Below are 12,441 nucleotides of genomic sequence, written 5' to 3'. Positions count from 1 at the left end.
AACGCTGCTTTTGGCTGTTCACGTTTGAACAGCCAATCGCAGCGATCGCCCATGGCGGGGGGCATCGCTGCCCCCCCTGGGCAATGAGGGAAGATGTCTGCTGTCAGGGACAGCAGACATCGTCCCTCTGTCACCGCGTCTCTAGACGCGGTGACAGTTACAAGTCATGACGTACATTTATGCCATGTGTCGGGAAGTACATCCCGACCATGACGTAAATGTACGTCAAATGGGAATAATTCCATGCTGCTTGTGCACTGACGTGTGCCACTGAGTGCCACTGCCAAGCAGTACCTAATAATAAAATGAATTATTATAAATTCTGCTGGTGCACATACTAGTATTGCTGACGTATCTACCTGTCTGGTGCCTAGTACTGCCGTATCTACCGTCTGTTTTGGGGCTCACTGCCTAATACTGCCGTATCTACCATCTGTTTTGGGTCTCACTGCCTAGTACTGCCGTATCTACCGCTGCAGTACCACTCTTGTGTGGCTTAGCATAGTTATCCAGCTACCTCGGTGCAAACTTTTGCCCTAAAAACAATATTGTGAGGTGTTCAGAATAGACTGGAAATGAGTGGAAATGAATGTTATGGAGGTTAATATAGCGTAGGAGCAAAAAAAAATTCTGCGATTTTAGCAGTTTTTATGCTTTTTTAACAAAAAAATTAGAACCCAAAACCCCAAAAATCCAAACACAAAACACTTAGGAGGTGTTTTGCCAAAACCCATTAGAACCCAAAACCACAAGGTAATCCGAACCAAAAACCCGAAAAGTGGGCGGTGCACATCCCTATCAGTAACATACACTGACCCTTGCCACTCTATTGGAGGTGCATGCATCCAGTCCTGACCCAGATGTGAGGGACCCATGCCATGAACCCCCAAGTCCAGCTACATCGTGGGACAGGTTACTATACTATATATCACTCGCTCATCATCTACAAACCATCTGATCCTTGACCACCATCCGCAACACTCAGCCGACAGTTATCGCTCCTAGTTACCACCAGAACCAGCCAACAGTTATTGCTACCAGTCTTTTATTATCAGCCCTTCTTTTTCACCATCAACGTAGACGCTATTGAACTGACTATCATAGACCCCAGAGCGCCAGCACTCCACCCCCAACCATCCGACTAGCATTACGGTAACCTACTGTGCAGGTCTCCAGAAACATGGCACCCGTGGCGTGTTCTGGATACAAAATCCCTACTGTGCATGCGTAGTGGCCATTTTGATGGTAATTTTTTTACCACAGCAACAATTCCTATGCAGGACTCTTAAAAGGTAAGTAAAAAAACATGGAAGCAGTTTGTTAGGCGTGGGCCCCGTATACCCAAGGGCCCATATGGACAGAAGTTTAGGATGGCCCTAAAATGGCACAGAGCTAGGGCACTGAAGTTACATTTAATCTTGCTGCCCTTTTGAGCTTCAGTCCTGCACATGAAGCTGAGTGCTGTCCTGGGGACACTTAAAAACATGAATATAGTTATGCTCCTGGAAATGGGGGCATTTGGCCAAATGGAATTGTACTGTGAATTCCTATTTGAACCGTTTATAAATGGTCATCTCGTGCCTCGCCAACAGTGCAGGTCTAATGATCACATCTAAGGAGCATAAGGGAAAGAGTTAAATCAGTTGTGCTGATGATTAATCTACCTGTTCTCTTGGAAGGAGATACACAATGCACACATTACTGGTGAGGGCAGATTAGAAAAGACTGAGGGTCATATGTATGCATTTGTAGCTTTTTCCCTTTATATGGTTCTTATGCTGCATCTTCATCATTGTATACCAGTGCCATCTAGTGGGAAATACTGAGCATTACACCTAGCCCATTACATTGGCGTATCGAAACCGTTGGGTATCCAGATGATAGATTGACAGTCCAAGGTCAACTGAAAGGGTTAACATGAAATTTTTTTTTATTGTTCTGTCCCAAATTTAGGTTCTGCTTTATTTACTTCTAGTTTATGTCTATTAGGGCGGGATGTATTAAAATACATCGCCGCCCTTCGCCGCCACCCCTCCGTGATGCTGCCGCATATGTACTAACATATGCGGCTGGCATCGCGGTGCGGTGATGGAGGCCCCCCGCGATACCTGTACACTGGTGTGCGGGGGGTCTCCATCACCTCCCTGCCGTGACGCTCTCCCCTCACGCTGGGGACAGCTATGCATGCTGTCCCCGGCGCTTCCTCCTCCCCCCTGCAGCCGGAAGGATGTCCGGCTGCTTCACTAGGGGGAGGCAGGGCTTACCTTCCGGGGTCCTGGAGGACCCTTCAGGAAGGTAAGCCAGAGGGGGGGTCGGCGAGGCGGCGGGTTTGCGTCGGCATCGGCGGGCGGCGAAAAGAAGCCCATAGGCTTCTATAGGGTATCGCCACCTAAAGGTGGCGATACCCTTCAGTGCGGTATCATTTTTGATACATTGGAAAATGCGGTAAAACCGGGGTTTTACTGCATTTTCCATTTGATACATCTCGCCCTTAAAGAGGGAATGTTGCTCCTAGCAACCAATCAGATTCTACTTATCTTTTTATTTAGCACCTTCTAGAAGATAATTAGTTAAAAGCCTCTCAACATGACGGCTTCTGCAATGTACTTTTACTTTGAGCTGTGACCATTTTTAGCCCACTAACTCTCCACAACACCCCCAGTCCCTATCTATTCCTACCTCCAATCTCTGTCTTCACTGTTCCCTCTCTCCATATCCAGCAATCCTGGATATTATGTTTAAAACAAAGAGAGTGCAATATCTATCGTCCTTCTAGGAGGGGGAGTCAGCCATAGAAGTGATATTGATGGCTATCCCTTAACTGATTCAAACTTGCAGGGGAGGAGAGGTGCCCCCTTGGGAGCAGAAGCCCGGCAGAAGATGACTCCATTGTCTCTCAGAGTTGCACCTCTGTGACAGCTTTTACAATACAAAGGAGTAATTTGGCTCTGTCAAGTGGCCTCTATTGGTCAATGGCAGTATTTCACCTAATAGCGGTGAGGAGTAGTTATCCTTTCTATATGGAGATGTAGATAGATAGATAGATAAATGGATAGATAATGATATAAAAAAAAAAGGTTTCAAAATCACAAATAGTGCGCTCCCAGGTGGGCAGCAAATCTGCTGGTGAGATAAGTGGAGGTGATTCCACACCCCTCCTGAATACACAATAGACAAAAAGATATTATCTCCCAGCACTTTTGCGCCTCAACCCTTCCACATGTATATATAAAGTAAGTGAATTTCACAATAAAATCTTATCTTATGATCCAAGTGGTCGTGTACTCCTTTTCTGTTCAGGTATCTCCAATAAGTATCATGCATAAAAGAGATATAAACATACCATCATAGCGTAAACCGATTTAATAACATATGGGTACACATACGAAAGAAAGATAAAATATCCTTTTGCAAAAGGACTGGTTACACAATTACCATATGAAATGGAGAACTTCAATTTGAAAGTTCTCTAAAAACACATATATATAAATATGACCAGGGAACCACTTCAGAGATGTAATAAGTAGGAGTGTCAGCAAATTACCAGATGTAGTTGAGAACTAGTAGCCAACTAAGTTCTCAAAATGGGCAAGATGTGCGACTCAGCGCTGGTCCTGGACTCCTGCAGTAAGTCCTTGGGCAGCGTTACCTCCGTCCTATTTCTGCTCCAGTAGTGGGTCCTCCGTGGTCCTCTCCAATGACTGGCCGACGCGTTTCGACCACAACTGTGGTCTTTATTTCTGCTCCAGTAGTGGGTCCTCCGTGGTCCTCTCCAATGACTGGCCGACGCGTTTCGACCACAACTGTGGTCTTTATCAAGGCTGATAAAGACCACAGTTGTGGTCGAAACGCGTCGGCCAGTCATTGGAGAGGACCACGGAGGACCCACTACTGGAGCAGAAATAGGACGGAGGTAACGCTGCCCAAGGACTTACTGCAGGAGTCCAGGACCAGCGCTGAGTCGCACATCTTGCCCATTTTGAGAACTTAGTTGGCTACTAGTTCTCAACTACATCTGGTAATTTGCTGACACTCCTACTTATTACATCTCTGAAGTGGTTCCCTGGTCATATTTATATATATGTGTTTTTAGAGAACTTTCAAATTGAAGTTCTCCATTTCATATGGTAATTGTGTAACCAGTCCTTTTGCAAAAGGATATTTTATCTTTCTTTCGTATGTGTACCCATATGTTATTAAATCGGTTTACGCTATGATGGTATGTTTATATCTCTTTTATGCATGATACTTATTGGAGATACCTGAACAGAAAAGGAGTACACGACCACTTGGATCATAAGATAAGATTTTATTGTGAAATTCACTTACTTTATATATACATGTGGAAGGGTTGAGGCGCAAAAGTGCTGGGAGATAATATCTTTTTGTCAAATGGATAGATAGAATCTGATAAGTTGCTATGGGCAACATCCCATCTTCAATAGAACTCCCATATTAGTAAATTTACCCCATTGTGTCAGCACTGGTCCCTGTGCCATTTCATTACACCCATCCCCAATGCCCACCAGGACTCAGGCTAAAGGTGCCCATAGACGGTCCGCATAGGCGAATCTAGGGGGTGGTCCGGGGGTGCACAGGACCACCCATTAGCCCATTTTGTAGCTGAGGGATGGGGCTTTCCAACGAGCCCAGCCTCGTGTCTCTAGCCCCCTGGGAACCGGAGATACTGCCAAGCAAACTGGAACATTTTCCCTATAGGATAACATGGGACCCGCTAATTCCAACCCCCACCCAGTTCAACGGCTGCCAGTTCCCCTTCGGTATCACTGAAGCTTGAGGTTGATCTCAGTCGAACCCAAATCGCTGGGCCTTCAATCTGATACCATTTTCTGTTGTGAAAGGGGTATTATTTCAAACAGCCGTGACCTGCAGTGCTCTGAATACAGCCGGGCAGCCCCCTGCTCTCTGCCCAGCTGTCAATGACTGTCACCCCTGCATCTTCCGCTCCAATTATTCTCCCCGCTTTCACCTCAGCCCGCCCCCTCCCCCCTTTACTCATGTGGTGCCGGCGCCCTGCGTGCCCCCCCCGACGTCACGCACAACAACAGTGCGCACAATATTTCAAATGTCCACTCGGCTAGAGGGGACACCAGGAGGGGAGTGGGAGCGTGCTCTGCGCTGCGCTCTGCTCCTCTCCCCATAGAAGCAGCTGCACCGCTCTCCATCTCTCCCTGCAGCAGCAGCGAAGGCTCATATAAAAATTTACAGTAAGTGGCACTTTTGGGGGCATTGCTTAAGGGATTACGATTAATGTGTGGCTTAATGTGTAAGGGGCATTATGGTGTGCAGCATCATGTGTAAGAGGCATTATGTGTGCAGCATCATGTGTAAGGGGCATTATGTGTGCAGCATCATGTGTAAGGGTACTATGGTGCGCGGCATTATGTGTAATGGTTACTATGGTGTGTGGCATCATGTGTAATGGGTACTATGGTGTGCGGCATCATGTGTAATGGGTACTATGGTGTGCGGCATCATGTGTAATGGGTACTATGGTGCCATCAAGCAAGAACTCCCTAGCAATGAGCACGTAGGTAAGCAGCACTTATGTGGCAAAAATGTAATGGGCATTACGGTTTGTTATATAGTATGTAATGGGCATCATGATGTGTGGCACAATGTGTAATGGGCATTATGGTATGTGGCCTTATGTGTAATTGGCATTATGGTGTGTGGCTTTATCTGTAATGGGTATTACGGAGTTTGCTAAAATGTGTAATGGGTATTACTGTGTATGGTCTAAAGTGTAATACCACACCCCTTTTGTGATGCCACGCCTCCTTCCCATGAGGCCATGCCCACTTTTTGCCGCACGGCTACGCCGCGCAAAGGTCCCCCTGCTATTATGTCTACATCTGGGACCACCCAATACCATAATTCTAGATTCGCCTATGACGGTCCGTTCCCGGACCGTCCGTTCTGTACTATGAGATGCGCGCTCCCGCACATCTCATCGTACGGTACAAAAAGTATGTGCTGCACATACTTTTTCTACTAGATGTTCATCGCATCGCATTGCATGCACACTGCATGCAATGCGATGCGATGTGTACTGTTTAAGTCCCGAACGGATCCGTTAAACGGACCGTGTATGGGCACCTTTAGACCCTTCCTTAGTAGGCGTAATAATACTATTGTTATATAACTGATGTATTTGTTCAGTTAGTTATTTCTTTCACTACACTTTCTATATCAACAGCATAATTCACGGTTCAGCAAAGGTTAGTAAAAATCCATCTATTGCATGGTTTCTATAGTAACCTGAACTGAAATAAGGGGAGGTACTGCCTCAAACATGGCTAATTGCTGTCACTTTCATCTTTATATAAAAAAGATGCAATTTAACTGTTTACATTAAGCAGGTCACAGAGTGCATGGTGTCTTCTGAGGGAACTGTCTCTTCCTACAACACTAAGCAGGTCACAGAGTGCATGCTGTCTTCTGAGGTAACTGTCTCTTCCTACAACACTAAGCAGGCCACAGAGTGCTTGCTGTCTTCTGAGGTAACTGTCTCTTCCTACAACACAAAGCAGGTCACAGAGTGCTTGCTGTCTTCTGTCTCTTCTACACTTGCTGCTCTTTCCATTTTTGCTTCACTTTGCCACTTGCCATAAGGCTGCCTATATCCCACCAGAGCAAGACACAGGAGTTGGACCAAATAATGGAGACAGTATAATAAAATGTTTTTTAAGTGATAATTTTAGCTTTTAAAAAAAAATAAAGTACTATAGTGCCCATTTATTAATGAGTATCAGCTACTTAAACTGCCTTTGAGAAATGGTGCTGCAGCCAATCAGCTCTCAGAATATTTTGCATCCCGCTGTCCTGTCGCACATCAATACGCAGTTTACAAACCATTGAATGATTGTGTCCAGTCTGTGCAAATCTGAGTAAGTCTGACCCTTCCACAACTCTTTCATTGGCTTCCAACAAAAATTAAACCCAAGAGTGAATGTGTGTGCATGTATATGTGGTAGGGAATAAAGATTGTAAGCTCCACTTGGGCAGAGACTGATGTGCAGGGCCGGCAATAGAAATCTTGGGGCCCGGTACACTGATATCTCTGGGGGCCCCTAACCATGCCCCCTTGAGCAGAACATTTTTAGTATACCGCTTATTGAATGTGTTTTTTATGATCACAAAAGACACAATTAATATTCACTAATACTGGAGGGGTGTCTGGGTAAGTACCCTTACAGGAATCCAGGTGGGTGCCTTTATAAACCATTTCTAGGCACTGCACTGTCACAGCTATGTTTACAGCTATGTTTATGTTTGGGGCCCCTCACAAGCTTGGGGCCCGGTACAGGTGTCCCCCTTGACCCCCCCTGTCGCCTGCCCTGCTGATGTGGATGTTCAAAATATCCCCTGTAAAGCGCTGCGGAATATGTGTGTGCGCTATATCAGAAACTGTTAATGAAAATAATAATAATAGATCTGTAAAGAGAATATAATTTTGGGTTAAAAGTAATGAAAATGTAATAAGCTCTGATGTTGTGAGGACCCCGTCACCAAGTTACACTGCAATGCATTTCCTGGCGCGCCTGTGATAAACCGCGCTACGCTTGCTGATTTTTTCCCATTAAGCATGATCTATTACTGGGTGTCATGCGCTCCGAGCTATGTGTCGGTTGGGAACTGTCCACGGTTCTGCAGTTCTGTGATTTCATAGCAGCTGGTACTGGTCAAACAAAACGTATCAGAAATGAAACACAGAAGTTTGAAGGACAAGAACCCTATGTTATCTGTTACACTACAGCGAACATCAATTATTTATGTGCACATGTTTTGCACAGTAACAGTGTAAAAAAAAACAACACTGTGCAGATCCCACGGCACCAAGTCTGTTTTTAGTAGGATGATATGACAACCGCCATGCGCACAGTTTTTTGCTACTGGAATTGCTTTCTCCACAATTTGATTTTCCATGTGCAGGATAACATGGAGTGGCCGAGGCCAGCAACTAAACCTTCCCCAAATCTATGGGATAAACCAGGTAGGAGTGCCGAGCAGAGGCGGATTATATCCTCATGGGGTCCTAGGCAAGATGCCATTTTGGGGCCCTCCCCAAACAATCCATAGCACTATACTTTTGCTGCTGATGGTAGGAGGCATTGATAGAGTGACTTGGCACGTGCACAGTCTACTGATAAACGCTCAGCTGCGTGAAATCGGCATTATGTACAAATCTGAATCAGGCACTAGGGCTTTTGGAAGTAGGCCTAATACCTGTGTCACATTTAAAGTAAACTGGCTCACACACACACAGCGGCTGAAACCATTTTTGGCGGACCCCCACAAGGGAGAATAACCCCTACCTGTCAGGATCCCGACTGTCGGGCATTTAAAAAGTCAGGATTCCGATGTCGGAGCACTGACCGTCAGAATCCCCACTGTCGGGCAGTTATCCGGCACTCCTGGATTCCACGGGTGTTTACTATAATCTGTCCTGCCACAAATAGTGCTCACTTATCACAGGTGCCCCGCTGATCTCTGCTCCATGCTCCACACCCGTCGATCTCTCCCTTCTTCCTAAACCTTGGAAACATGTTATATAAACTTAATCATCTAACCAGGATGCCAACAAATCTCATATCCATTCTCCTGTAGACAGTGGTGTAAGTTCGTCCCATTTGTCCGGAGGCAAGATAAATATTGGTGTCCCCCTCCACAATATTATGTTTAAAATAAAAACAGTGTGACATCTATGGTCCTGCTAGGAGAGGGAATCATTCACAGAAGCGATATTGATGGCTTTCAATTAATGGATTAAAACTTGCAGGAGAAGGGAGGTGCACTCTTGGGTGCAGGTGCCCGGCGGCAGATAACTCCATTGCCTCCCAGAGTTAGGCCCCTGCCTGTAGAATATTGTATATAAAACCAGTGCCACCCCACAGAAATGGGTATGGTATAACTCACCGACAGTCGGGATTCCGACAGTCATTAGCCCGACGTCGGAATCCCGACTGCACAGCGGGTGGAGTGCAACGAAGTCCCTTTTGGGCTCCCCCCCCCCCTGCGGGCACAGTGGCTCGCTGCACTCGCCACCTATATTATTCTCCCTCTATGGGGGTCGTGGACCCCCACGAGGGAGCAGTTGGGATTCCGACGTCGGGGTAATGACTGTCGGAATCCCGACTGTCGGTGAGCCGTTCGGCCTCCACTGAAATTAAGATATATATAGGGGGGATGCAGTTAAAATCCCGGCGGTCGGGATCCCGGCATTCAGAATCCCGACGCCGGAATCCCAACCGCCGAAATCCCGACACATTCTCCCTCCGTGGGTGTCCACGACACCCCTGGAGGGAGAATAAATTAGTGTGCCGAGCGTAGCGAGGCACCGGGCCCGCTGCGTGGCGAGCGCAGCGAGCCCGCAAGGGGGGGCGATCCATGTCCCCCCCTTGTCAGCATTTCGGCTGTCGGGATTCCGGTGTCGGGATTCTGAACGCCGGGATCCCGACTGCCGGGATTTAGTACTGAATCCACATAGGGCAGTATATACTAGCCTGCAGGGGGCAGTCTGTTCGGGGATTTCTGTTCAGAGGTCGGTGCGTACTTGTAAAGAAATGTAAGAAATGCATTACATACAATGTAATTCAATTTAAATGACCGCATAGAAAGTCTTTGGGGTAAATTTACTAAAGCAACCAATCAGATCATGTTTATCATTTCTTTATTATATGCTGATATATGATATAGAGAATGATATAGAGAACCTGTTTGGTTGCTATGGGTGACATCACTTCTTTTTAAAAGCCTTAGTAAATGTACCCCTTAGATTGCTGCTTTTATGAAATAAACTCAATGTGAATTTATATTTTGCTTCACTTTTTTAGTTGTTTTATAGCTTGTACTACATTGATGATAACGTAATAAGAGATATCATGTGTCCATTCTGTGTTTCAGATATTTATGGTATGCCCAGATCACCGGAGGGCTTCATGACGATTTGTGTAAAATGCTCCGTGTCCTGGCGCCTCTGGTGCTCCTCCTGTGGTTGCTGATGAAGTCCACTGGCAGCCCTAATTCTATCCGAATTGGTAAGTTGATCTTTTGGCTGACTGTCACCGTGTGTTCCAGACTTTGGGCCTAATTCAGACCTGAATGCACAAGTGCATATTCGCAGGCCAGGTTATTATCAATATGCTGCACATGCGTACAGCCCGTAGTACACATACGCGAGACCGTCCTGCGATAAAAACCTGCTACTTTTTTGATCGCTGGCCATATGCAAGGTGATTAAAAAGGAAGCCTGCATTTGGGGGTGGTAACCATCCTTTTTGTGTCGTCAGGGAAAGTGCAGACGTGTCCAGGTGTTTGAGGGAAAGTCATGTGACCTCAGCTCAGGCCCCGATCAGCATGTTTCTATTGCAGCTGCTGAGTATGCCCTGGGCTACGCACAGACTGCACCCACTGGGAAAATCATTTGATGGCTAGCTGCTTGGGAAGGGATTTGCTGCTAATCGAAGAACTTTTATTAGCAAATAATTTATTAGAAAATTAGCAGCCCAGCTCTCAGGCCTGAATTAGGCCCTTTATTCAGGGCAGGGTGCAGAAGACAGCACCATTTGCTACCATTAGTTGGCCCTACCAATAGTGACGGGCAATTATTAATGATATGGCAAACTTATTATGCATTTGTTGTTCAAGAACATTTTTTTGTAGATTTCTTTGAATTGAAATACAATGCTTGCAAAACATTTATATTTATGATGTGCAGTACTCAGATCAGGGTTCTCAGCTGTGAGTATTGCTCTTCTATAGTATACATAGGGGGACTCACAGATGGACATACCCAGTGTCAGACTGGGGCATGAAGGGCATGTCACTCACTCACAGATGAACAATACCCAGTGTTCTACTGGGGCATGAAAGGAATGTCACTGACTCAAAGATGGACATACAGTACCCAGTGTCGGACTGAGGAATGTCAGGGAGGACGTGGTATAGGGTACCGACAGTCGGGATCCCGACAGTCATTAGCCCGATGTCGGGATCCCAACTGCCCGGACTCAGACAGCATGGTGAGCGCAACAAAGCCCCTTGCTTGATCGCTGCACTCGCCATGCTGCGGGCACGGTGGTTCGCTACGCTCGCCACCTATTCTATTCTCCCTCTATGGGGGTCGTGGACCCCCACAAGGGAGAATAGCCGGTGGCCGCCGGGCACCAGTTTGTCGGAGTTTTGACAGTCGGGATCCCGACGTCGGGTAAATGACTGTCGGAATTCCGACTGTCGGGACCACGTCCAACACCCGTCAGTGAAAAGCATGCTATTCTCAACAATTTCCCATGCCCAGTGCTTGCCAAATCTTTGGAGCAAAAAAAATAAATAAAATTGTATGTCTAATTATTTTACTGATTGTTTTACTAAAATAATGTGAAAATAGTTTTTATAGTATTTTATTTATTTTTCTACCTAAATATGTCAAATGGCACAAAACTCATTCAAGCCTTTAAATTGGCATTATTTTAGGAAGCAGAATACTAGCAGTAATGCGAAACGTGATCTGTTCAAATTTGCTATTGTTAAATTGTTAAATAATACTGGAGGGAGCCTTGTGATAATAATGTTATCTTCAGGTGGCATTATGCAGGCTTTCCTCCATTTCACCTACTCCTGCCCTGGCGGGTGTGGATCATTTGGTCTAGGTCGACAAGCATTGGGTTGACACCACTAGGTCGAAATGCAGCAAGGTTGACATGGGTCTAGGTCGACATGGGTCAAGGACAACATGGCTCTAGGTCAGCATGCATTAGGTTGACAGGGACATTAGGTCGACACAAGCATTAGATGGACATGGGCAAGGTCGACAGTCTAAGGGTCGACAGATTTACTTGTTACTGTATGTTCAGATCTTAAAACCGCACTTATTGGATATCTGGCACATGTGTTTTGGATAACCAACGGTAAATCCACATTAGTTTGGTGAAAAGAACCGAGTAAATCCGAACTGCTCATCATTTGTCTAAATAAACCACAGGCTGATCATAGTAAATGTTATTACACCTTACTTGAACCCAGAGATCAGTGATCAGTGACCTCCTTCTCTGTGACTTAAGGGGTGTACACACGGAGCAATCCTTCTAAGCGATTTTGACTACATAGTCAAAATTGCTTAGAAGGTTAGTAAGATCGCTGTCAAGGTTAGACAAATCTCCCTATAATATCGCTTAGTAAAAAAGAGTCGCCAGGCAGGAATATTTTGACTAGATCGCTGGCTGTGTAGTCAAAATCGCTGCTATTCACTGCTGAGGGAGATCTTCACGGGAAGCGGTCATCTATTAGAATGAACTTAGGTCTACAGTCATTAGGTCGACCCCACTAGGTCGACTGGCAGGAAGGTCGACCTGACTTAAGGTCGACATGGGCCAAGGTCGACATGACTTAAGGTCGAATTTGCATAACGGTCGACATGAG

General features: G+C 45.9%; 1 protein-coding gene across 5 annotated transcripts in view; it reads left to right on the top strand.

The window, feature by feature from the left end:
* GRIK4 (glutamate ionotropic receptor kainate type subunit 4) overlaps positions 1 to 12,441 on the top strand; it is a 234,319-nt gene that overhangs the window by 108,296 nt on the left and 113,582 nt on the right. For all 5 annotated transcript variants that reach the window (XM_083163052.1, XM_083163053.1, XM_083163056.1 and 2 more), the window contains exon 2: positions 9,928 to 10,061. In XM_083163052.1, the coding sequence (XP_083019178.1) occupies positions 9,980 to 10,061 (82 nt within the window). In that variant the 5' untranslated portion in view covers positions 9,928 to 9,979. The remainder of the gene's footprint in view (positions 1 to 9,927; positions 10,062 to 12,441) is intronic.

The sequence above is a fragment of the Crinia signifera genome, chromosome 19 (assembly GCF_055691185.1).
Source record: "Crinia signifera chromosome 19, ASM5569118v1, whole genome shotgun sequence".
Classification (NCBI taxonomy): Eukaryota; Metazoa; Chordata; class Amphibia; order Anura; family Myobatrachidae; genus Crinia; species Crinia signifera.
This window is presented reverse-complemented; position numbering and strand designations above follow the sequence as displayed.